Genomic DNA, 24616 nt, shown 5'->3' with positions numbered 1-24616 from the left:
TGTAATAAATGACCTGCATTGTCGAGAAGTATTGTAATGATCCGTCATGAATATTTCAAAATTAAAAGAGTAATTTAATGATGATGGAGAAATGCCGACATTTTTTGCCTTGATGAAATTAAAAGTGAGCGGTTTAGCATTTTAAAACGCTTTGTCTTTTGTGGATACAAAGTACATTTTCATTTAATCTTTTAATTATTTATTCTAGATATCATTGTCTTCTATATATATATATATATATATATATATATATATATATATATATATATATATATATATATATATATATATATATCATTGTTTCTATATTTAAAACAAATGTTTTACTGTTTGATTTTTTTTTTAAAGCTTACTATTCTGAACACTAGGTGCTCACAGACTAACAGTTATATGCAGACGTTTGCATTTTTAAAAGTAAAACTGGACCAATAAATTGTTTCAGAAATGTATAGATATTTAGGCTATATGGAGAACCAGCTATTTAAAATCCTTGAGATTCCGAAGTGTCCCAAGATAGCAAGTGTCAGGTTAGATTTTGGGGATATGTGTGTAAAACAATGATCGGTATGCACTTGTAAAATTCTTTCCCTTTGGGCAGCCGCAAAAAAAGAAGGGGAAAAAAGTGTGTTGCTTTGAAGCACTCCGCCGTGGACGTGGAGTGAGATCAATTACACAAGAACAACAGACACAAAGAATAAAGTGCCTTACGTGGAAGACCTTTCCCACGGTCCTGTGGCCGGCTCTCCAAAGCTCTCTCTTTCACTCTCTGCACGAGCAGGGGCAGCTCAGTGAGAATCACACTTATTCTGAGCTTTAAACAGCAATAACACCAGAATGCAGGTTATTGTATGCATTTATTTTCACAACCGCAGAACTGCCCCTCTCCACAGAAACAGTTGGTTTATTGAGAGAATGTGTGGTTAACTCTGAGCTGCTATTCATTCATTAAAAAAAACAGCTCTTAGACCCCCAAAGAAGGGGTTTGTGTGCAGCAGAGTCCCCGCCCCTTCAGACAGAGTGGCGTCGGCATCAAACCAATACAATCAATGGCTGCACAGATCCAACACGCGCGCGGCCGCTCTGAGTGGACAACAGTCTTCGTGCTTGTGTTCGTGCACGCGCTCACGCGTGTGTGCCTGTCTGTGGACGTGTGTGGCCACGGGCTTATTGATTTGAGTGTGTCGCTGTTCTCCTTTAAGCCAAAAACACACTGGTGTTCAGTTGTCTATGCATGAATAATTAAACATTTAATTAACAACACTGAAAATATTTTGCAATTTTGTTGATACACTTGTTACAAACGTTTCATGATAGAAACAGCTCAGATATCTGCACTTACAACTACATGTATTGTAAATCATTTATTAATTCTTCACAGGGCTTATGTATTTTAAATGGAATTGTTAGAATAAAATGTTATCCAGGCATTACGTTATGTTTTTGCAGCTATATAGTTTGAGAATACTTAATCTGAAAATTAGGATAGAGCAATATGTTTTTTTACTGATTTTTTCAAATCAAATGTGGTGAGAGACGATTTTTGTTGATTAATGTTTTCTGCAAAGCAGGAGGAGGATAATTAAAATACCTTTTTGACTCCAACCTCCCTACCACCCAAAGTCGCACACATGTGATGAATTTAGAGTCAGGTCTGCCAAACACTGCTTAAAGATTTCTATTTCTATCTGTGATTGGATTACGTTGTTTTCATATTTCCAGGGCATCGAACTATAACAGCGGTCTCCTCAGCAATTAGATAGCCGACCCCATGTGTCACTCTTTCCTGGATGGCGTTTGGCTGCCACGAGGAGGTTAGTGTGTTCAGAGAGCCGACTTGTCTCCCTGCTCATCTGCACTATCAGAGAGGAAATGAACACATTATACATAGAAGCTGGGGGATCAAGTGAGGCATCCACATGTCAGGCTATCGAACTCCAAGGGTGAGTGTTGGGGGCTGAGTGTGTCGGTTTCCTTTCTCTCTAGTGCACAGTTGGAACACAAAGACAAACAAAGAGTGAGGATGCCATTCTTCTGACCTCCTCCAATGAACTTTCCCTCACCTCAGATTGAGAACTAACATTGTCTTCCAGGTGCCACTGCATGTCACATGAGAAACCAGTGACATGCAGTCTGACTGCCTACCCTGCCAAAATGCAAACATTAAAATGTTTATTAAATTTTATTTAATAATCTTCTACTTGTATTTTTACTGTTTATTCTTGTGGTTTATACATGCAATATGTGTGTTAATCCCATCGTATAGACGTTACGATGACAAATGGTAGAATAAGCAGTGCTTTTACTGTCCATTCATTGCAGACGACAAACGAAAAACCCATGTTGCGCGTGCGCACTTCAACCCTGTATTCTTTTTCTTTTTCAAAAAGCACCACTCTGTTGTGCTTTTGCACGGAAATATGTTATGCCAGTAATCATCTACATTACGTATCAAACATGGACAAATTATTATCGAGATATTACTTGACATTTGCGCAGCTGATGTCACTACACCAGCTGCGTTGAAAGCGTAATCCCCGCGAAATTCAAAGTCAAAATGACGGCAGCAGTGTCTGCCGTTATCACCGATTTTTTTGTTTTTACAGAAGTTTTGCAACGCTGTGTTCAACTGTCTTCACCAGGAAAGAGCGGTGGATGGATTTTATGTACAAATAATCTACCGATTGGTGAGTTAAAAAACATTGTTGCCGACTTACAAGCATAATTGCAAACTCTGCAGCCATTAATACAAAAATGCTATTTGTTATTTTGAGTGTGCACTGATATGGAATAAACGCTCAGGGAAAATGTAAACGGGTACAGGACATTATGGCTCATTACAGGACACCTTGTTTGGTTTCATCCATCCGTGTGATAATTAAGGATAAAGTTGCATCCTGATGATGGACATTAATTACTAGTGTGTGCAAGTGACCGAGTAAAAGGGAGATAAAGTAGTACACGATATGTCATCCTGATAGGAAATTTTCCTAATATTGACCACGCATGTGTGCCGCGCTTACTGTTTTGATGTGCTAGCCCAAACAACAAATCAGGTCATCTGGCTTTCATAACTCTGTGCCTAGCTTCTAACTGACATCACCGCACGTCACTGGATTCAACACTTGTGACCCAGGTGCATCTGATAGCTATTGTTTACTGTTGGCAAATACAAAAAGATAAGAGGCAGGTCCACCCCTCAGCCCCCCCCCCCCCCCTCAACAGCCCCTCACTTGCAACTCATACCAGCAAGAATGCAACAGCTTTAGAGCTGCAGCAGGGGAGGACGAGACAAGCAAGGGCAGCTCTCGTTCCCAGGATCCCGCTGACCTGTTTGTCCACAGAACACGGCCAGCGAGGTGTGCTATAGACCTATCGCTGATATCATCAGCAGGGACAGCATCACCAGTCGTCCTGCTTGTCCCGTAGAGTGGTGAATGTGTATGTGTATGTGTGTCAGTGCTAAGTAGGTCGAGGGGGAGTAACCGTTATTTTAAAATGAATGATTCTTTGGACATGTGGTCTTTGCGGTTTGTTTGTTTGTTTCTGAGATCTCACAGGTGATTTCTTTCTACCCTTACATTTCGCCTTGCTTTGCCAAGGACACAGTACTCCTGCTTTGGCACTGAGTGTTGGTACAGAACGTGTATTGCGAGCTGCAGTATTTTAGGATTCTCATCTGCATTCGCTCAAGGTGTCTACATCCACGTAATCCCGTGCCGGAGCCTTGTCCCGGTATACACTGTGCTAGAGGTGAGACGTGTCAGACACAGGACTCCCACCACTTTGATCTCAAGTGGGCCGGACCAGTAAGACCATAGGCACTTTCCTCGCTTGGTTTGACTCTGTCTGGCTCGGCATGACTCGGTACATCCACTCAGCACGCCAGGGATTTAAGTATCGGTTCCTTTGGAAGGTGTATGTAACATGCACTAGTTTAAGTTGTCACCGATTGGTTCCGGCCCTTAAGTCATCCCGGTAACGTGGCGCAGTTGCAGCCCTACTACGTGGATTTCCAGCCGTGGCGCAGCATGACTCGGTGCTAAACGTATGGTATCGGGCAAAGTGTGGCAGATGAAAAGCCCCACAAGACGCCAGAATGAGGAATATCTTGGAAATAATTGGAAACTACAATCTCAAAGTCTAGTCTCTATATGTAATCTTGTTTAAAGCTTCAGCAGTAATTATTTTAATAGTTATTGACTATTCATTTCCTATAAGTGATCCATGTCAAATTACCTGCATGTCCTCACACCTACCTGTCTACCTACTGTGATGAGCGTCCCAAGCCACATCAGCGTTGCCCTGGAACCTACAAGGAACACCTGCTCACCACTCATCACGAGCTGAGTGGCCACACCTGCAGCTCGTCAGCTCCGCTGCATTTAAGCTGCAGGTTCAGAAGGAAGAAGGGGGCCCACTGGAGAAGACGTAAGGCTAACCCTCTTGTGTGCCATTCTCTCTCTAGAAAGCAGCGAGTGACCCGCACTGCACCGACTCCCCCACAAGCGGATTCACCACGAGCACCAGGGCCTGCAAAACCTCGCAAGCTGGACCTCTGGATCTCCTAATTAACTCTACGGTTGTAAATAAACCTTGCCCTCCGGGGACTTCACTTGAGCTGTTGTGTAGTGTGTTCCTTCCACCCCGCCACACTGGTGGAGAATGCGGGCATACTGAGTGGGAGGAACATCCGGAGGAAAACCTTTTTTTTTTTTTTTTTTTTTTTTAACAAAACTAAATAAAAAATATTTTTTTGCTCGGCCCCCCTAGGCAGCCACTCCTTTCCCGGCGACATGGATGAAGTCATTGCACGCCTAACGGAGATCAGCATGCGCCAGCAACAGATAACTGAACATCTGGCGACGCGACAAGGGCAAACCGAGCAAGAGTTAAATGAACTGCGCACGGCTGCTGCACGACATGTTCCACTACCTGATCCCAGAATGAAGGTGACCCAGCTGTTGCCGAAGTTGACAGCTGATGACGATGTGGAATCCTTTCTCCAAATGTTCGAGAATACCGCAACCCAGGAGGGCTGGGACCCTGGTGACTGGGCACGCTTGGTCGCACCCCTCCTCACGGGGGAAGCCCAGCGGGCATACTTCACGCTGCCAACTGAACGGGTAGACGACTACAAGGAGCTAAAAAGGGAAATCCTAGCTCGGCTGGGCCTCTCACCAGTCTGCGCTGCACAGTATTTCCATGACTGGGAGTATAAGCCCCGCCTCCCTGCCCGGGCCCAGGCCGCAGAATTGTCGCGTCTCGCGCAGCATTGGCTGCTGGAAGGAAATCCCACAGCCGCCCTTGTGACAGAGCGTGTTGTCGTCGATCGGTTCCTCCGTGCCCTCCCGAGATCCCCTCGTCAAGCCGTCGGTATGCGGAACCCTAGCACGATTACTGAGCTTGTCGAAGCTGTGGAACTGGCGGAGGCTGTCCAACACCAGGGTGCTGGAGAACGAGCTCCGCCGTTTCCCCGGAGGGTGATCCAGGAGCGACGCAGGCCAGAGGGCAACCTGCGGTCCGAAGGCCGGCCGGGGCCTCCTTCTCAAAGAGACGAATCAATGCCCACCGCAGACCCCACACCGGCTCCAAGAACCTGGCTAGCGGGCTGTATCCTACATCAGGATTTGCCAAAAGGGGCGCCGAGGGTGGACGTAGAAGTCGATGGCCGCCCGTTCGCAGCTCTTCTGGATACCGGCAGCGCGGTCAGTTTGATCCAGTCTCATATCCTCTCGCCCCACAGACTAACCAAGGCTACCATCCCGGTCACCTGCGTGCATGGAGACACGCGACATGTTCCAACCAGGAGAGTGACCATCTCCGCTGGCCCTGACTCATGGCCGATGGACGTGGGCCTAGTGAAGGATCTGCCGGTACCCGTCCTTATCGGTAGAGACTGGCCGGGCTTGGATCGCCTGCTGGCCGCGAACGTGCCATTTGCCAGTCCTCGACGGGCCCACCTCCGAAGGCGGCCAGGAAAAGGAACCCGTCATCGTCCCGTCTTGCTGGCCTCCGACAGCGGGAGAGATGGTGAGTCCCCACCCCCTCATTCTAACCTCTACCATGACCTTTTCCAACAGGTGACAGGAGGCGGGTCGTTTGCCAAGGAACAACGGGAAGACGACCGCCTAAAGCACTGCTGGGCTCAGGTGCGCATGGTTGAGGGAAAAGAAACTCAACCGGGGCCCCATCCTCTCCCGCATTTTGTCGTCCAAAACGGCCGGCTCTATTGTGTTGCACAGCGAAGGGGGGAAGAGAAGAAGTTGTTGGTGGTACCCCGAACAAAGACAGAGACGGTCTTAGAGCTGGCACACTCCCATCCCTTGGCGGGCCACCTTGGAGCCAACAACACCATTCAGCGGGTCCGTGACCGATTCCACTGGCCAGGATTGGACGCCGAGGTGAAACGATTCTGCCAGGCCTGCCCCACTTGTCAGAGAACATCTCCACGGACCCCTCCCCCCAGCCCACTGATTCCACTGCCGGTCATTGAGGTACCCTTTGAGCGCATTGGGATGGATCTCGTAGGGCCGTTGCCTAAGTCTGCCCGGGGGCATGAACACATCCTCGTCATTGTGGACTACGCCACCCGGTATCCTGAAGCAGTGCCTCTTAGGAAAGCCACGGCCAAGGCCATCGCCAAGGAGCTCTTCCTTCTCTATAGCCGGGTGGGCATCCCCGCCGAAATCCTGACAGACCAGGGAACCCCTTTCATGTCCCGGCTAATGGCTGACCTGTGCGCCCTCCTTAAAGTGAAACACCTGAGGACCTCTGTCTACCACCCCCAGACGGACGGTCTCGTGGAACGCTTCAACCAGACCCTGAAGCGGATGTTACGGCGGGTTGCAGATGAAGACAAGCGGGACTGGGACCTCATGCTCCCCTACGTGCTCTTCGGAATACGGGAGGTGCCTCAGGCGTCGACAGGCTTCACCCCGTTCGAGCTCTTATTCGGACGCCAGCCCAGAGGCCTCCTGGACGTGGCCAAAGAGGCGTGGGAACATCAGCCGGCCCCCCATCGCTCGGTGGTAGAGCATGTGAAGGAGATGAGGGAAAAGATCGACCGGGTCATGCCGCTAGTCCGGGAACATCTCGTCAAGGCCCAACAGGCGCAGCAACGGTATTACAATCGAGCCGCCCAGCCACGAGAGTTTCAGCCAGGAGACCGGGTCATGGTTCTTGTCCCCAACTCCGCCTGTAAGTTCCTGGCCAGTTGGCAGGGCCCGTACACCGTCATCGAGAAGGTTGGGCCGGTTACGTATCGTGTCCGACAGCCAGGCCGACGAAGAACGGAGCAGCTCTACCACATTAATCTGTTGAAGAAATGGGTGGGGACAAGGGACCAGCTCGCCGCCCTCGCCACCGTCGACTCGCCGGTAGTGGACATGGACGCCCAGCTGTCGGCAGCCCAGAAGTCAGAGCTGCAGCACCTGGTCTCGCAGTTCTCGCATGTGTTCTCCTCCAACCCCGGGCGGACCCAGATCCTCCAACATGAGATCCACACACCACCCGGAGTGGTCGTCAGGCAACGGCCCTACCGAATCCCAGAGGCTCGTCGGAAGGCTATTGAGGAGGAAGTCCAACACATGCTGAAGTTAGAGGTGATTGAACCATCCAAAAGCCCTTGGTCCAGCCCGGTTGTCATGGTACCAAAACCGGATGGCACCCTCCGCTTCTGTAACGACTTCCGGCGCCTAAATGGAGTGTCTGAGTTTGACGGATACCCCATGCCTCGAGTGGATGAGCTCCTTGAACGTCTGGGAAGGGCCCGGTATATCTCCACCCTAGATCTGACCAAAGGGTATTGGCAGGTGCCCCTTTCCGAAACAGCCAAACCCAAGACCGCTTTCACTACCCCCAGTGGACACTGGCAATACCGGACCCTTCCCTTTGGCCTACACGGAGCTCCGGCCACCTTCCAACGGATGATGGACATCTTGTTGAGGCCTCACCAGTCCTATGCCGCAGCGTACCTGGATGATGTAGTTATCCACTCCGAGACTTGGGAAGACCACCTAAATCGGTTGCGGAGGGTGCTACTGGAGCTGCGCAGGGCTGGACTCACCGCCAACCCCCGAAAATGCCATCTGGGCCTGTCTGAGGCGAACTATCTGGGTTTCCAGGTGGGAAGAGGAGTCATCAGACCCCAGGAAAAGAAGGTTGAGGCAGTCCGCGCCGCCCCAAGACCCAGTACAAAGTCCCAGGTACGAGCCTTCTTGGGGTTGGCGGGTTATTATCGATGTTTTATACCTAACTTCTCCTCTTTAGCCTCCCCCCTGACAGACCTAACCAGGAAGGGTCAGCCAGAGAAAATCAACTGGACGCCCGAAGCCGAGGAGGCATTGAGAAAAATAAAGATAGCATTGACGGCAGAGCCGGTCCTAAGAGCGCCAGATTTTGGCTGTCCTTTCCTGCTGCAAACAGATGCCTCTGATACAGGACTGGGAGCCGTCCTGTCCCAGATTCAGGAAGATGAGGAGCATCCTGTCTTGTACCTCAGCCGGAAGCTGACCCCGGCCGAAAAAAACTACGCCGCTGTGGAGAAGGAAGCTCTGGCCATCAAGTGGGCAGTTCTGGAATTACGGTATTACCTCCTAGGTAGGCGATTCACTCTCTTTACAGACCACGCGCCCCTCCAGTGGATGGCCCGAGCCAAGGACACGAACGCCAGGGTGACACGGTGGTTCCTGGCACTCCAGGACGTCCACTTTGAAGTCCGGCACCGTTCTGGAGCAGCAAACTCTAATGCGGACGGCCTTTCTCGGATCTGGTCGGCCTTTGTAGGTCTGTCAGGGGTCATTCCCCACCAACCCCGTACATCACCCCTACTAACATCCTATTATTCCACCAGGCCAGGACAACGCTTAAGGGGGGGGGAGTGTGATGAGCGTCCCAAGCCACATCAGCGTTGCCCTGGAACCTACAAGGAACACCTGCTCACCACTCATCACGAGCTGAGTGGCCACACCTGCAGCTCGTCAGCTCCGCTGCATTTAAGCTGCAGGTTCAGAAGGAAGAAGGGGGCCCACTGGAGAAGACGTAAGGCTAACCCTCTTGTGTGCCATTCTCTCTCTAGAAAGCAGCGAGTGACCCGCACTGCACCGACTCCCCCACAAGCGGATTCACCACGAGCACCAGGGCCTGCAAAACCTCGCAAGCTGGACCTCTGGATCTCCTAATTAACTCTACGGTTGTAAATAAACCTTGCCCTCCGGGGACTTCACTTGAGCTGTTGTGTAGTGTGTTCCTTCCACCCCGCCACACTACATACCTGTCTTACAACCTACCAGTCCACACACCTCAATGTCCACCAAACCGTATGTTCTCCCACCTGCCTATCTACCCAACCACCTGTACACCTACATACCTGTCTGACTACCTACCCATCACATTACTTACCTGTCTACCTACCCGGATGTCTACTTACCTGTCTTCCTACTTACAAGTCTACCTACCTACCTGCAAGTCCACATACCAGCATACACACCTACCTGTCCATCTACCTGCCTGTGCGTAATCTTCCCGTGCACCATTCTAGCATTCTGCTGGGTGTTGTATGAAGCCAGTGCTTTGGGTCAAGCTGTCTTGTGGGGGAAGTTGGAACTGTACACCAACATGATGATGTTTTAAACCTCATGGTGGGGATTCTCCTCCACCCAGCAGTCAATGCTGTCACAGAGTAGTGTGTTTACTCCCTGGGGGAGCTGTAGTGGAAGCTGATAGTAAAAGGAGAAAAAAGAAGAAAACGACCATTCTTTGAAGCAGATCAGTTGATTACAATAGATTTGCAGCTGCCACAGGTCCACTGTCAACGTAAAAGTCTCTTGTCGAGGCTCTTTGGCGGCACTTTGAAGAGATTACTGCTAGATCTCATCGTGTTTAAATTACAACCAGATATTTACTGAAACCCCATAGTTGTGATATTTAGTAACTTTAGGTTGCTTTGATGATGATGTCCTGGCATGTACAAACACAACTATTGACTAATGATTGACAGTCAGGATTTATTCCTTCCTTAGTTCTCAGATTCTCAACCATCTCTCCCGAGGCACAGTCTACTCAGCAGGGCGCTGCCGGTAGGGAAAAGTCTCCATCTGCTGGTCCAATTTCCCCCAAACTCCTTCGTCAACACCTTCAAATCTTTTGCATTTCCACAATATATCATGCTTCATACATTATGAGACCCTTCCATCCTACATCCAGCTCATGTTTTTGATGCTTTTTGTTGATTCATTTGACATTTTTTATATTCCTATATGTTATTGGGCATTTCATAGGGGCAATTGGGGCTCAGTGGTGAAGTAGGGTTGTCCTCACGGCAGTTTGATCCGCTAGTGTCCATGTTGATGTGTTGTTGGGAAAGGTACCTACCCCCAAAATGTTATGAATGTTAGTTTCTGATGGACAGATGTCACTGCCATAAAACCTATCTACTGCTTATGGTTGAGTAAATATAAATTCAAATTCAAAATATTTTTTATCATGTTTTTTCAAATGGAGTTATTTTTCAAATCCTCTTAAACCTTCAACTTTCAAATCATTCTTCTTTCTCAAACGTTCAGCCTCAGCCACCATTTGAATTTTAAAATGTTGACAAAAGCCTAAACGGGTTTTAAAGGAATTTAGCTTTTTGATATCAACTTTTCATGAATAAATTATAATATTTTAGGGTTGTCAATAGATTTAAAAAAGTACTGATTAATCACACATTTTGAAAATCATTAATGGCGATCATTTTAGAATATAAACACTAAACTAATTGTATTTAAAACACAAACTACACACATTTCACACAAAATTCCACCGGAGGGGGGGGGGGGACTCTTGCTATCCTCACGTTGTTGGTCTCAGTTTATCTCTCAACTCGCCATCATTTGACGGGCTGTGTTGAAGTGCCCAGTAATCTCCCCACATTTAGCCGGGACGTTTTTCAAACCACTGTCTCTTACGGCAACAGTGGTGGTCCTCTGCCGACTGTGTGCCGCGCAGGGTAGATGTTTAGATGGACGTGTTCCGGGCCTCTTCAGTGCCTAAAGTGGTCCGTTTGCTAACTCATCCCCCTTCTGTTTGACACATGGAGGAATTCCTCTGCACAGGTCTCCACTGTATGTCGCGCCTTTGTTTGTTTTACTTCCAGTGGAAAAAGCTCTCTCCATCTTTAACAACCAGCCCGGTCTCTCCGATCTAACTGACTGCGGGCACGCAAACCATTCATTTTGACAGTCCTAATAAATATGTACAGTTTGGGAGCTATTCCTTTGCAATTAGCATTTAGTTATTTATTCTTAAATAGTATTGGTTATTTATTTAAGTTTATTGGAATGATGTATTAAGATAACCTTTTCCGTTTTTGTAGTCAATTTAGTTTAATCATTTTTTGTATTTCAAGTATACATAGTTTGGGTTAATGTGTTGGTTAATTGGTTGACTAATTAACTTAGTAATATTCTGAGCACCTGGAGGTCATATAAGGGCCAGGTATTGGATCAGCATGCATCTGAGTAATTTTACCAGCATAGGAGCAGAATAGATCTAATACAACATTGCTATGTATATCCACCTCATCCTTCAGGTCCTCTTGTGATCCCCCCACTTCACAGTGAAGAAACTCAGAACTGCCGAGAGGGTTGAATACATAAAAGAAGGTGAAAATCATGCATCCGTGTTCAGTTGCACTGGACATACATATACATACATACACATGTACATGTTGTTCTGCCGTGCAGCAGAGTTCAAGGTGTTTGGTTATTGTGAATTATAAACCTTTTTAGCAGTCTTTAGTTTATAACAATAACTTCCTGTTTTCATTTGTCAGGACGCCCCTATCTCCAGTTTTGCATCCATTGGTGTGCACTATTCAGTTTAATAGAGACTAACTGCAGTTGAATCTTAAGCAAGAGATCGGGTGGGGGACTGCAAGGAAATAAACTGCTGCAGATCAGTCATCAGTCAATGATGGCTGTCAGAGTGACAGCCCCACCTAGGTGCAACACCAAGCTCCTCCCTGAACCAGCTGTAAACGTAACAATTGTTATTACGCAAATATCTCTCGGACCACAACCAAAAAAATCATTGTTGGTCTTAAAACTCGCATTTACATTTTTAACTACATGAATAGTTTCTCTCTGTTTTTGTCTTTAAGGCCTCTACTCCTTCATGTTGCTATGCTGACACTTCCAATATTTTCAGTATTTCTTTCAAATTAATTTCAGCATTCCAAAGCATTTTCTGCAGGAAATGCATTTTCTAGTTGTAAAAAAATATGCGCTATAACTACATTTGCCTTGCCTTACTGTTAGAAAAATGTTACTCGACACCGGTGTGAAATCATAGAACAGGACATTTATTAGATGCTGGCAAGAAAGGAGCAGAGTTGAAACACATACAAGTAACAATTCAAGCTGACTCAACGGAGTCTTCCTCTGCCTTTGAGTTATATACTCTAAGGGGACAAACATCTGTGCCCCCCTCCTAGTGAGAGGGGAGGGCTGGATCAACTTCCACTGGTCACCTTCACATCAAAGAAAGAGAGAGATAGGATTGTCATTCATGACTGAAGGAGATTGAAAAGAAACTTTTGTTTACCCCTAACCAATAAAACTTTACAACATGAGCTCCTTGGGAAAATACCCAGATCCTAGTTCACAAATCATCCTCAACATCTGTTTATCACAGGAACCGCATGTATCAGTTCAAGAGGTACTTTGTCTTTGACCAGAGCCCCTGGGCAGTAAATTATGGCAATAGAAGGCAAAACAAAGAAACTGTCTGCTGTGATGCATCCTGTAACATGATAATAGGTGTCAACAGACGTGAACGCAATGGGACATTATTGAATCCACTCAGGTCTGCATGCAATTTTTTGTACATTTTCCAATGATGCATGTGAGCTTCAGCTAGTTGCATGCAAATAATCTTTTTAAAGTAAACTTTTGCCATCACAGGAAACAAAAAGCTCAAGGAAGAAACTAAAGGCCCATGGTGTATGACTTAGCGACATCTAGTATATGGCAGGGTGCAAACCAACCAAATACCCTTCAGCACTCTTTGCCAAGGTCTTGCAGAACAACGGTGGCGCCCATGTAGAGATGGGTACCTTTTGGGATTTTGGTACAACTAGGAGCTACTTGTTATGATGTGCCCAGATGCAGACGCAGGAAAAGGTTTTTTATATTCATAGATATTATTCATAAGTATGTAGTGTCATAACAAACCAAACCGTTTAAAATTGAGCAAGTTATTATTATTTAAAGTACAAGTACCACTACCAACACAACGTTACGGGTGAGCGAGCTCCCCCTACTAGGGGTGTGGTCCTGGTCAAGACAATCTCCTGAACTCCAAACTGAATGTCACAATGGGAAGGAAAGGGGATTTAAGCACAGAAGCCTTGTGTGTGGACGGTAATCACGGAGACTTTCATCTCGATTACTAATCTAGAGGTGGCTTTAGTGCAGGCTTCACGCCAGAGAAAATTTGAGCTTGCCCTTCGCCGCGCTGCTACTGAAATAAGCACGTATGAGCAAGACAGCAAGTCCCTGGCCGTCCTGCCCTTAAAGGACAGGAGATACACTGTGGCATCCGATATGTCCGCAGTTCCACATGAGAGGACAAGAAGAAGAGCAGATAGTTATCACGTTAAAAGTACAGAGAGTGTGGTAAGTTTTGATGGTTCGTCTAGGATCGTATCCAGAGTTCTCTCTCGCACCAGGAGTGAATACGTTGGTACCTGATGCACACGGCTCTGGCTGACCAACTGCGACTGGCAGTTCTGGGAATTGCTTAAAACAATGGCAGCTCCTGAAGACCAATATGAAAGCATGGAACAGAAAAGTCTGAATGTTTAAGAAACTTTATTCATCCAGTAACTATAAGCTGTAAATACAAACTGATTATATATATATATATATTGTCCAACATATGATACCATCTGTGACTGGAGGCCATTTTCAAATATCATTTCAAAGATATACTGTAATAAAATACTTACTGTAAAAAGTGCTCATTTTTTATTCATGTGTCACTACCACTACACAGCATTTCCTCCACGTTTATATTAGCAGACTAAATGGTACTCTTCAAACCAAAGGGAATAAAAGGGAAAACATAGTTCCCAGTATTCAGTTGGGACAGTGTGATTTTCAGCTTTTCAGTGTGACTATTTAGGTACCGTGCACATTTCCTTCGTGAGAGATTTTACAGCACTTATATGAAGCTAAAACTCCTTTCTGTATTTTAACTATTCCTACACAGGCACAGTTGTGGGATGTGCTGCAATTCACGAGTGTCTTTCAGAGCTCCGTCCTGCCACTTCCTGGGCTCCCCCCAGCTCCGCCCTCGGCTACGGAGCCGGAGGCAGGGGAGGCCCCTCCATCTTTGGGCTGGAAAGCCAAGGAGGCCGAATTGATGCAGTAGCGTTTTCCTGTAGGTCTTGGTCCATCATCAAACAGGTGTCCCAGGTGAGCGCCGCACTAAAACAAATTGGGAAAAATTGAGTTGCAGCCTTTCAGGGACTTTAAGTTTACTCCCGCCTGAAAAGCAGGAAACTAAAAGAGGTCATAGCGCCAACAGTGCTGACACTAATGCTGTGACCAGAGGAGGGGTGGAGGCTGGGCAGTCCACTCATGTGACAAAAAGGTCTTGGGAGGGGGGGGGGGGTGCGGTGCGGTGGAGACAAGGAGCGCCTACTAGCATCCCGCTATTTTATGAAAATGAATTATGGCCCTGTGGGAAGACATTTTTACTACATCCAAAGGATTATCTGAAAAAAGGCAGACGCCGTGGGGTTAGCAGCTATCCTCTGGGTTTGATGTGATGTGACAGTCAGCACACTATAAATGATCAAACCCTGTGAGCCTCCCAGAACGGCCTCTAAAAGACGTACAAGAGAAGAAAATAAAGTTGTAATAGTGGCGACACAGGCATGGCGGCATGCGATAGATTGGGCTGTAAAGGGGTGTTTGTAGTGTACCTGGCTACAGGTAGTCTCCACTCGGTGAATCCCGTGGGAAAAATCATCGGAAACAGTGACCGACTCCGCCGTCACGAGGTCGGAGAAAGACGGCCAACCTGCAAACACGACAACCTCATATTAGGAAGGAGGAAAACTAGTGGAGCATTTGCAATGTGGTACAAATATTCAGGGCGAGGAATCCTAATGACTCAATGTGTAGAACAGATTTCATTCTCATCAGCCTTAGCTCGACTGTGTTGCATTATCAGTGGTAGATGTTAGCACGCTAACATACTAAACTACCTCAATGTTGGCATGGCTGGATAGCCTCTCAGTCTTGTAACAGGATGCCACTGAAATAAATTGCCTGGCTAGTATTAAGATAATAGGAATATAACATTAAGATCTCCCAGCATTAACTGTGTTGGGTAATTCTGTTTCCTAAATTGTCTTTGTCGTCCATTGTCTCAGTTACCGAGAGATAAAACATGGCTGAACATTGTGTGAAAATGATCACCACACATCATTCTCATAAGCTGATGGAGCAGCTGCTGATCGAGGTGGTTGTCCAATAGTCACTGACATTGACCAGAGGTTAACTCCCCAAACATATTGCTTTATGCACAAACATTAATATAAAGTCAATCATTAGAATATTATTAAATATTAGCATTTATAAAATTATATGAGATTCCACATGGATGGAAAAAACTAGCAAAGGTGTTTCAGAGAAGTTAAGCTTACCTGATCCAGAGTCAAATTTACTGTTCGAGCTATAAAGATACAGAGCAAGGGTTAGGATTCATTTCATCAATTCTTGAAAAATAATTAAAAATACTTCTTGCTCACATTGCATTATATTCATATAACATTGTATTGCAGTGGACACGCACACACACACTAACTTACCTGAACAGCACAGCCCCACAGACCACACAAGTGTAGGTGCCCTCATCTTTGTGATGAGTTAACCCACCAGTGAAGGCACTGTGGAAAATGTTTGTAACATTAATTGGCTAAATAATGACATCGCTTCAATCGTCAGATGGTAGGAATAAAAACCAAAGCATTTAGGTCAAAGTTATTTGCTGCGATACATTGCAATAAATAATTGTTATTTCTTAATGTGTCTTGTTTTTGTCACTATCAAAAAAACATTAATGAATGAAGCAATAACAGGAGATGCAGATGATGCAGATTGTTATAAGAGGTGAGTGAGTGGCATCATAATAATAACAAAAAAAGACCTTCACAAGAGCATTCAATGTAACATGACGACATTGAACGTAACATGAAGTCATTGAATTAATAAATGAGGCAAATGCAGCTTAATATAAGAGTGCCTATGCTTAGTAAGTGGTTGCTATCTACCTCTCGGTTCCCCTCTCCTGGGTAACGTGGTACTGTAGAGGTGTGAGGCGTTTCTTCAGGTCCTCCGAAGGAAAACTCACCGGCCATGTCTTTTTAGTCCTACATGCTCCTGAGGGGCAGACAAAACATATTAACTACCTAAAAAAAAAAAAAAGTCACCTCTACACTCCACTAAATACTAGCTGTTTTTCTATAAGCAAAACTGTAACATCATTGTGCTTACTAAACATGGGCTTACTGAATCAGCCTACTATATGATCATGTTAATAACAAAAAGCAGTTGAAGCTGTTATTTTGGTCTGTGAATATTGGACAGAAGGTGACTTTCTGTGTCACTGTGTGTGAAAGTGTGCCAGCTGTTCAGCACAAAGCAAATAGTGGTGAGCTGTTCAGGTTTCTCTATTGTGAAAGGAGAAGTGTGTCTTTGTGCGATACTGCTGCTCAAACACAAATGTCTGAGCACCCTGCTGACCCACCTTTTCTCCGCAGATATGACACAACCATCACCGCTAACCGAGAGTACAAAACAAACCTACGAGTGACACGCTCCTTCAAATTCAACAGTGAAGTTAGACGCAACCACAACAAGTGCATGCAAGCTGCAAGAAAGCAAAGCGTGAGTCACTGGACTTTGCTGTTAGCACAAGTCCAGCTGTGAAACAGCAGCGCGAGTACAGCTACAAACTCAACTTCAGAAGATAGGAATCCTTTCTTCAGAGGGAATGCTTTCGATGTTTTCTGTTAATGTTCGTTCCTTAGATATGCACCTCAAATGCTCTTGTTTCAGTGACCAATGGGGACGAGCCGGGGGGGAAAGGTCTGCAATGTAATGCCGCAGACAACTTCACACTGTCAATGTACATCCACTAAAGGGGATGGTTATTGTAGGTCTCTCTCAAAATGATAATGAGAACCCTACGGAGGAGTAGTCCCGTTCCACAATTGTGCAGGATTTGACGCCAGAAGTTGGAAACATCTCTGTGTTAAGGAGACTCTCTCTCTGAGCGAGACTTGAAACAAATGACAAACTGATAGGATAAGAAACGGTGGTCTCTGTAGGATTCTTTCCATCATGTTGTCACTCTAAATAACAAACTAACATTGGCAGTGAGAAAATTGTTGTCCCCATTCCAAAACAGAATGTCAGTGGAGGAATAGTTACTAAATAAAATGAGAACATTCAAACAAAAGAAATGCAGATATACTACACATTCTGAATGACTTGTTTACAAATCATAATTTGGGGCTTGGTTCTGGGGGCTCTGTCATTTTCTCTCTATCTTTTACCTCTGGGAGAGATAATTATAAATTATAACGTCATAATTTATCATTTATATGCAGATGATATTCAACTTAATCTCTCCTTCAAACCCAGTGACATTTTATTAGGCTCCTACTGTGTCATTGCTATTGAGCACTGGATTGTAGAAAATAATCTACAACTAAGTGGCAATAAAGACAGGGCTTTTGGTTATTGCATCGGATGATGTCGTCCCTACAATTAAGCAGAGCAACGGTTCGCTCTCCTCTGCTGTCCACCCCAACCTGCGTAACCGTGGGGTCATTTCTGACCGATCATTGATATTCAGTGTTTCCCCTACTATTATAACAGGGGGGCTGAAAAAGTGTGAAATTACATTTTTTTTTAACCATTTCTCCTGAGGGCAGTTACACCCTGAAACGTGTGCGAATATGTCCGCGTGGCGCTTGCACCAACAGCGCAGAAAGCACCAGCGGACTGACGTACACCCCCCCCCCCACCCCGCTCGGCCGAACCCGACTTCTACCCCCCCTCGAGTTGGAAACCTAGGGGAAACACAGATATTTGACCACCACTTTAAGCAGCTGTCTAGATTGTGTTTGTTCAAATCAGCTAAATCTTCTGTCCATCTCACGCAGTCGCTTTAAGACCCGTGGTGACCAAGCACCAAAGTTATGGAACGCTCTGCCTGCACCCTAAGGTTTGCTGAAACAGTGACCTCTTCTAAACAGCAACTAAAAACATACCTCTTTGAACAGAAACCCATTTAGTGTGTTATTTTTATTTCATTTGTGTCTTCATTCAGTCCTCTATTAATCATTTTGGGTCTTTTATTATGTCTCTTGTGTTAAAAACACTTGTAATGTGTCCGCAGATCTACGCTGCTCTCTGCTGGACACATAGAGGTGGTTAAATACGCCTCCTCACTACGCTTCCTAGGTTGGGATTTGATTTTCATGGGGCATGGAAATGAATATAAAACACACATTTATTTAAAAAGCAGGGATTATATGTGATTAAAGAATGTGCCAAGCATTTGGTGCTATATTTGCTGGATCTGCATGTTTTTCGCTCAAGTACAAAGTTTCCTTTTTAGATTTGGTTAAATCGGGAGCTCTCGAGCATTGTTTGCTGCAAAGATTTGATCGGCAACCCATGACAGGGCCGATCACATGTAAGAAAAAAACGAGTGGGTTGCGTCATTCTCAACACACGTGAAGACATGCTGGCACACCAGCCAGGGGTTAAGGCCTTAGAGAGGCAAAGCACAGCAGCACACAGCACCCAGTCACTGGACCTGAAGGAAGGCTGCAGGACCTCAGAGCTACAGGCTGGCTCTTGGTTATTAGATGCAGCAGGTTGAAGCCTGACATGGTTGCTGGACAGAGAGAGGTACTCCACCCACGAGTAGAACCAAACCGCTCTCAGCAGGGCTACAACCAAGTACTAGGCTGGAAGAAGGGGAGGACACACAGGGAGAGACACCACGAGTCAAGAAACTGAACGGCACCATGAGATAAGAGGACAATAGAAGCACCGGGTTCCAACTTTTAATGCAGAGCTTGATCGAAGTTTGGTTAACGGGCATGAGGCACATGGAAACACACCTAGAAAAACAGAAATCATTAATACTTCCTCCTGATGTGATGACCGAGTAATTCCTTCAACTTACAATCTATATGAACAGAGTAAGTCTGTGGTGTTAGCTGGGGATTTCATACATTTAAAACAGAGAAATGTAAAAGAAAGTATGCTATGTTACCTTCTCAAAGATGTTTTTTACCCAAAATGTTTTAATCCAAGGACTTGCACAGAATAAAAATAATTAAGCCAACTACTTAAACATCACATATTTGTCACCTCTGAAAACATGTAAACTTGTAAACTCTGCTTAATGGAATTCTTTAATCCCTTTTCCATTGTGTTTTGCCATCAAACTGTTCAAATAAGACCTGAAAAAGCAATCACGATATTCAGCCAACGATACGATTCGATTCCATATAATTTGATACGCTTGGAAAATCACATGTCCGGTGTGGCTCTCGGGCACGTCCCTGGTTTGTAAAACATACGCAACGAGCTCCCGTTCCTCGTTGATAAAGTGGGCCGTGATGGTGACATATGCTTCAGTTGTGCGTGAGGTCCAGCCGTCGCACGTCAGGGCAACTCTCTCCGTGCTGGCCAGGGAGGCTTTAACGTGTGCCCTTGTCTCAGCGTACAGCCGGGGAATGCAAACCATGGTGAGGTGTTGGCGGGTTGGAATAGGATAGCGGGGCTCAATCACGTTCACCATGCGCCTAAAGCCCGGGGTTTTCCACCACTGAATACGGTCTCAAATCCTGACAAAATAGGCAACGTACTTTCTGCGACCTTGGTGAAGCAGATGGAAACTTGTGGGAACAACCGCTATCGATGAATATCCTTGGTAAACAGGAAGAGGTAGACGTCTGTGTAAAGTTAGCACGGGTAACTTGCTCTACACAGCAAGACTAGCGGCTGGCTGACCAAATCGCTCTTCCTGCAACGCGGACGGGGGTAAACACGGGAGATTTAATGGGACGTATGTATCGATATTCACGACTAAAAAATCGATACTTTCTTTGGAAAAAAAATATCGATTTATATCCCAGAATCAATCAATTCCCCCAGCCCTACACACATATATGTGGTAAAAATATGGCTGCATTTCAAAATAAGAGAAAGTAAATAAAATGTAATTGTGCATATTCAAATAATGTGCTTCAGAAAAATAAAATAAAGGAAAGACAAGCTTGCATTTCCCCTTTTCTGGAGACAGTCTAAGCAAATTATAAATAATAAATATAAAACAAAGTTAAACAATTGAACGGTTTTATAAATACCGGAATTTGAAACCTGGGTGTGAATGCAGTCAGGGCCACTCTCTTCCACACATGAAAGTGCTCATTTGTCCTCATGATGGCGTTTCAACAGTTTCTCAGCATATGAGATAATCCTGATTTTTCTCACATGGCCCTTTTTTGTCTTTTTATCAAATTCCGCTATGTCGTCTTTTTCTTCCTACAGCCGTTTTATTTGGAAATTGCCGCTTTCTCTCTAATATGTCAGCACTGTTCAGACGATATCATCCTGCCTGAAAAACTGCACCGGTCCAAAAGTGCCCCGTCAAGTTTTAAATCCCAACTGTCTGTTTTAGCTTAAGGTCCAGATGGGACAGCTTCTGGGTCCGAATCACGGCCCACAGTTAGTGACGTCTGCCTTAGGGGAACAGTTATTTGAGCTCCACTGTGCAGACTGCATGAGGGTGTGCATGTGTGCAAACTCAATGTCTGGTCCCAAGTTATGTGCATTGTTCAGAGGTTAGAACTTTGACACCGCACACCGACCGCAAGACTGATACTGTACAGGCATTGTTTCAAGCAGACATGAAGGAAAAGTGGGAGGGAGTGAGTGAAAAAGACACCCTCAAGCTCATGTACATACATCTGCAAACGTAGCACAGATACTTCAGTTTATGTCGTATTACCGAAACCTGCAGCTCCTTCTCTTTTCTAACATGGATCAGCCAAAGTGAACACAAGTGAAACAAAGATTCAGCGACAACAAAGTAGATGTGTATTTGGGCATTAGTGGTGGGGAAATGTACCGACTAGTGCGCTGTACTAGCGCAAAGTACTATGCTGTGATACAACTGAGTGCAGACTGTGATATTCTCACTGCTGATGCTATGACTGTTTAAAAAGATCCTGATGCCAATAATTGTTATTTAGCGAGGAGTTTTACAACTGCTGGAATGGAATGTAAACACCGAGTTGGAAATGCGCAAGAGAGAGAGCGAGAGAGATCTGTCACACAAGGACAACACCCACAGGTTACTCTACCTAGAGGAGCAGCAAGACGTGCAGGGCGACAGCCCTGCCCTACGGCACGATGCAGGGCCACGGCAAGCCCACGTCTGAGGAGGACTGCCATTAGACACACAGTCACACTGAAGAGACACAGCAAGAGATAGAGACAGAAAGAAGCACAGCAGTTGGGTTATTTTGACACCCCAAATGTACATCTGTCTGTATGCATGCCTGCATGTATGTGAACTAGGTTTTGAAATGATGGTTCTATAAAACATGAAATGAATCAATTACAAATCAGAATCTTCAGTTTTCTTCTTCTCCCAAAATAAGTATATAGGAATGTATAGCTACTTGCTCGCTCGCAAAACATGAACCTCCTCGCTGGCAAGTCTGTTTCAGCTCGCTTGAGTTGACTTTTAGCTCGCAAATGTTTGATTTCCACATGCACATTTGTGCTCTTGGGATTTTAACATTGATTTGCCTTCACACCTGACGAAGACGCACGTGTAATGTTAAAAAACAAACCAGACTACCCGGTTCATAAATTAGACCACGACGTGCACGAGGCACAGCGGACACTCGCAGACCATCTCCGGCGTGTGGAGCGGACCAACCCGGACAAACCTCTGACATGAACTTCCTAAGTACAAAAAGTTTATGAAACCTACTACATGAGAATATAAGTGTTTGCATTCGACGTATTTAGGCCAGGTAATTGGCTATTTGGCCGTGGAATTGACCCTACCCCCGTTGAAATTAACTCGAAAAAAGTTTTTTTTTTTTTACTGAACGAGATTCAAAGAAGAAAGTCAGTAAAACGATCCGAACTTCCCATCACTACTCTCTGTCCGCTGGCTGCGGTCGGTTATCGAGACATTGGTCAAATGACCCGTTTCATGTGTTGAACAAATACAGAATCCCTTTGTGTTATATATCACTTCATTTACTACACTGAGCTAATTGCAAGTCGCTGTGATGTGCTACAACACTCAACAGAGTTAGAAAAAACATTTACGGCAAACTCATGGTCGTGAAGATACTCACTAACATGGGATTTGCATGAGGAGGAGGCGGCGGATCCATGTCGCTACCTAAGAAGGATCCTTCCACCGACCACTTTTCGCACTCTTCACACGGAATTGAGGGAAGGTAATACCTCTTTTTTAAAAGTGGCTAACCCTTTGCTAAAGGTGGTAAGAAAAGCAGCATTGAAGCACATTTCCTTCAGCACTTAGAGGAAGCGAACAGCCGCCATTGTTGATCTTGAGTCAGGAAACTTTTATGCAACAGGTACATTTAAGTGTTTATATCAAATCTGCCTTACACTTATCTATTAATTTCCAACTTGTATTCCTACAATGTCAGCCCAAAATGTCTGCTAATGAAGAAATACACTCGGTTAATAATTAGTAAATGAATACTGAGGACACCTCGCAGTCCTCGCGGACAGGGATGCGGTATGACACAGCCCCGCTGAACATAGTCACGTGACCTTGTGGCACGTCAGAAGCATAAACTACATGATGCTAGCGTTAGCTACATTGCGTCATGTAGTCAAGTATCGCCTTGTGCTGGTCAACGCAATAGTTTAAAAGTTATGGCGAAACACGAACATTTTAGCAGTTTTTTTAACTAAAGTATCCGACAGGTTAGCAACCGTTTCTGAAACGCGTTGAATTGAACGTTACATTAAACTAGCTAATATGTTCCCCAACTGGCGCTGTTTGCTTTGCTATGTGGGGTCTTCGGTACGTTTTCCATATAACACAAAATAAAGCGCAATAACTTACCTGAAAGAAACAGCAGCAGAACGGCGACGTTCGCTGCGAAGCGGTGTGTCGCCAGCGTTATTCTGCCGTAAAGTGGACCGTGACGGGACAGGCTAGAGCGCTCCGTGCGTCCTGCTGGAGCTGCAGGGAGCCTGCACATGTCCTATTATGGCCAGAACCTCAGCCTCGGCCGGTCATCGTGGAGCGGGACTAGAAACTAGACAGACAGTTTACAATCGTTCCGTTTGTCCCGTAGAACGTCGCGTTCACCTCGATATTTGCATCTTTTCTGTAATATGCATTGAACGAATTTCAAATATTTTACATTGTTCGTTCTGAAATACTCAGACCGGCCCGTCTGGCACCAACAACCACGCCACGCTCAAAATTGCTTAAATCACTTCTCTTTCCTATTCTGACATTCAGTTTGGAGTTCAGGAGATTGTCTTAACCAGCACCACACCGTGTTGACTTTGATACTATACCTGCCAAAACACTTCGATACTCGATACTTCCGATACGATACACAAATAAGATACTGGAACATTTATCTATGATAGTAATAAATACAACATCTGTAAGGTTACCTTTTTACCAGCCTGTCCCTGCCCAGCTTTTTGAACTCTTAACAAATGGCATTCATATTAGTATTAGCTCACAGCACAATATAAATGAAAACATGGTAAAATCATAGCATTGATTATACACGGCTGTGTAGGCCTATTGTCCGTATCTGACTATATGACTATAGTTATTTCCATAAGTATGAATTACATCATTTTACAGATGTGTGTTTGAGGTGGAAAAAAAACCTAAAGCTATGTGGGTTCGGTACATTAAAGATGGACACATAATTAAAAGCCAATTTCTCCCCTTTATTGAAAAACAACAATGAAAATTGCATCAAGTGAGTTTTATTTTGTCCACAATCCACGCTAGTTCATCTCCAACCTCGCAGACAGTAAACTGTGACGCTAATCGCGTCACGTTGACTTGCAAGTTTGTCATAAACAATGTAAAAGGTTTCACTAAGTTTAGCCGCTAGCAAGACATCTCGTTAGCGATGCTAGCAAACTGGTTATAACACGCTTGGACATGGTTAGCCTGGACCAGCCCTTAGTTAAGCTGCTATAGGCCTCGACTGCCGGGGGACTTCTTAGGACACACCGAGTCCCTCTCTCTCTCTCACTCCTTCTACAGTAATCCACGTTTTATTATGTACATCACTAATTCAGCTTCTTTCCCAGGAGTTGGTTTTCTCACCTAGCAGGTCTCCGTAGATCATATTTCCGTTTGGACCCTGTTCCTGACACCTGCTGCTGCAATCATCATTATTTTAAATAGGATTCATATTACTGTCCTCATAAGTCAACATTACCCTGTCCTAAAGTCTTTGCTCTCCCTCCCCACAGAAGCATCTGTAGATGGTGGT

The 24616-nt window shown here is 45.3% G+C and overlaps 1 protein-coding gene across 4 annotated transcripts; it reads right to left on the bottom strand.

Moving 5' to 3' along the window:
* Positions 1-13909: 13909 nt before the first annotated feature.
* On the bottom strand, positions 13910-23398 carry msrb3 (methionine sulfoxide reductase B3). 4 transcript variants are annotated; one of them, XM_037461735.2, is made up of 7 exons: positions 23206-23342; positions 21446-21552; positions 16325-16433; positions 15863-15940; positions 15698-15726; positions 14972-15069; positions 13910-14471 (listed from the first exon to the last, which is right to left on the bottom strand). In XM_037461735.2, exons 2-7 carry the CDS (start codon positions 21534-21536, stop codon positions 14292-14294), a joined length of 585 nt encoding a protein of 194 aa, XP_037317632.1. In that variant the 5' UTR covers positions 21537-21552; positions 23206-23342; the 3' UTR covers positions 13910-14291. The 4 variants fall into 4 exon arrangements, with proteins under 4 accessions (XP_037317632.1, XP_037317633.1, XP_037317634.1 ...); XM_037461736.2 differs by lacking the exon at positions 21446-21552 and adding an exon at positions 18883-19036; XM_037461737.2 differs by lacking the exon at positions 23206-23342 and adding an exon at positions 18883-19036.
* Between the last annotated feature and the right edge of the window lie 1218 nt (positions 23399-24616).

The sequence above is a fragment of the Pungitius pungitius genome, chromosome 2, assembly GCF_949316345.1.
Source record: "Pungitius pungitius chromosome 2, fPunPun2.1, whole genome shotgun sequence".
NCBI lineage: Eukaryota > Metazoa > Chordata > Actinopteri > Perciformes > Gasterosteidae > Pungitius > Pungitius pungitius.
Note: the sequence above shows the minus strand (reverse complement) of the source record. Positions and strands in the feature narration are given on the sequence as shown.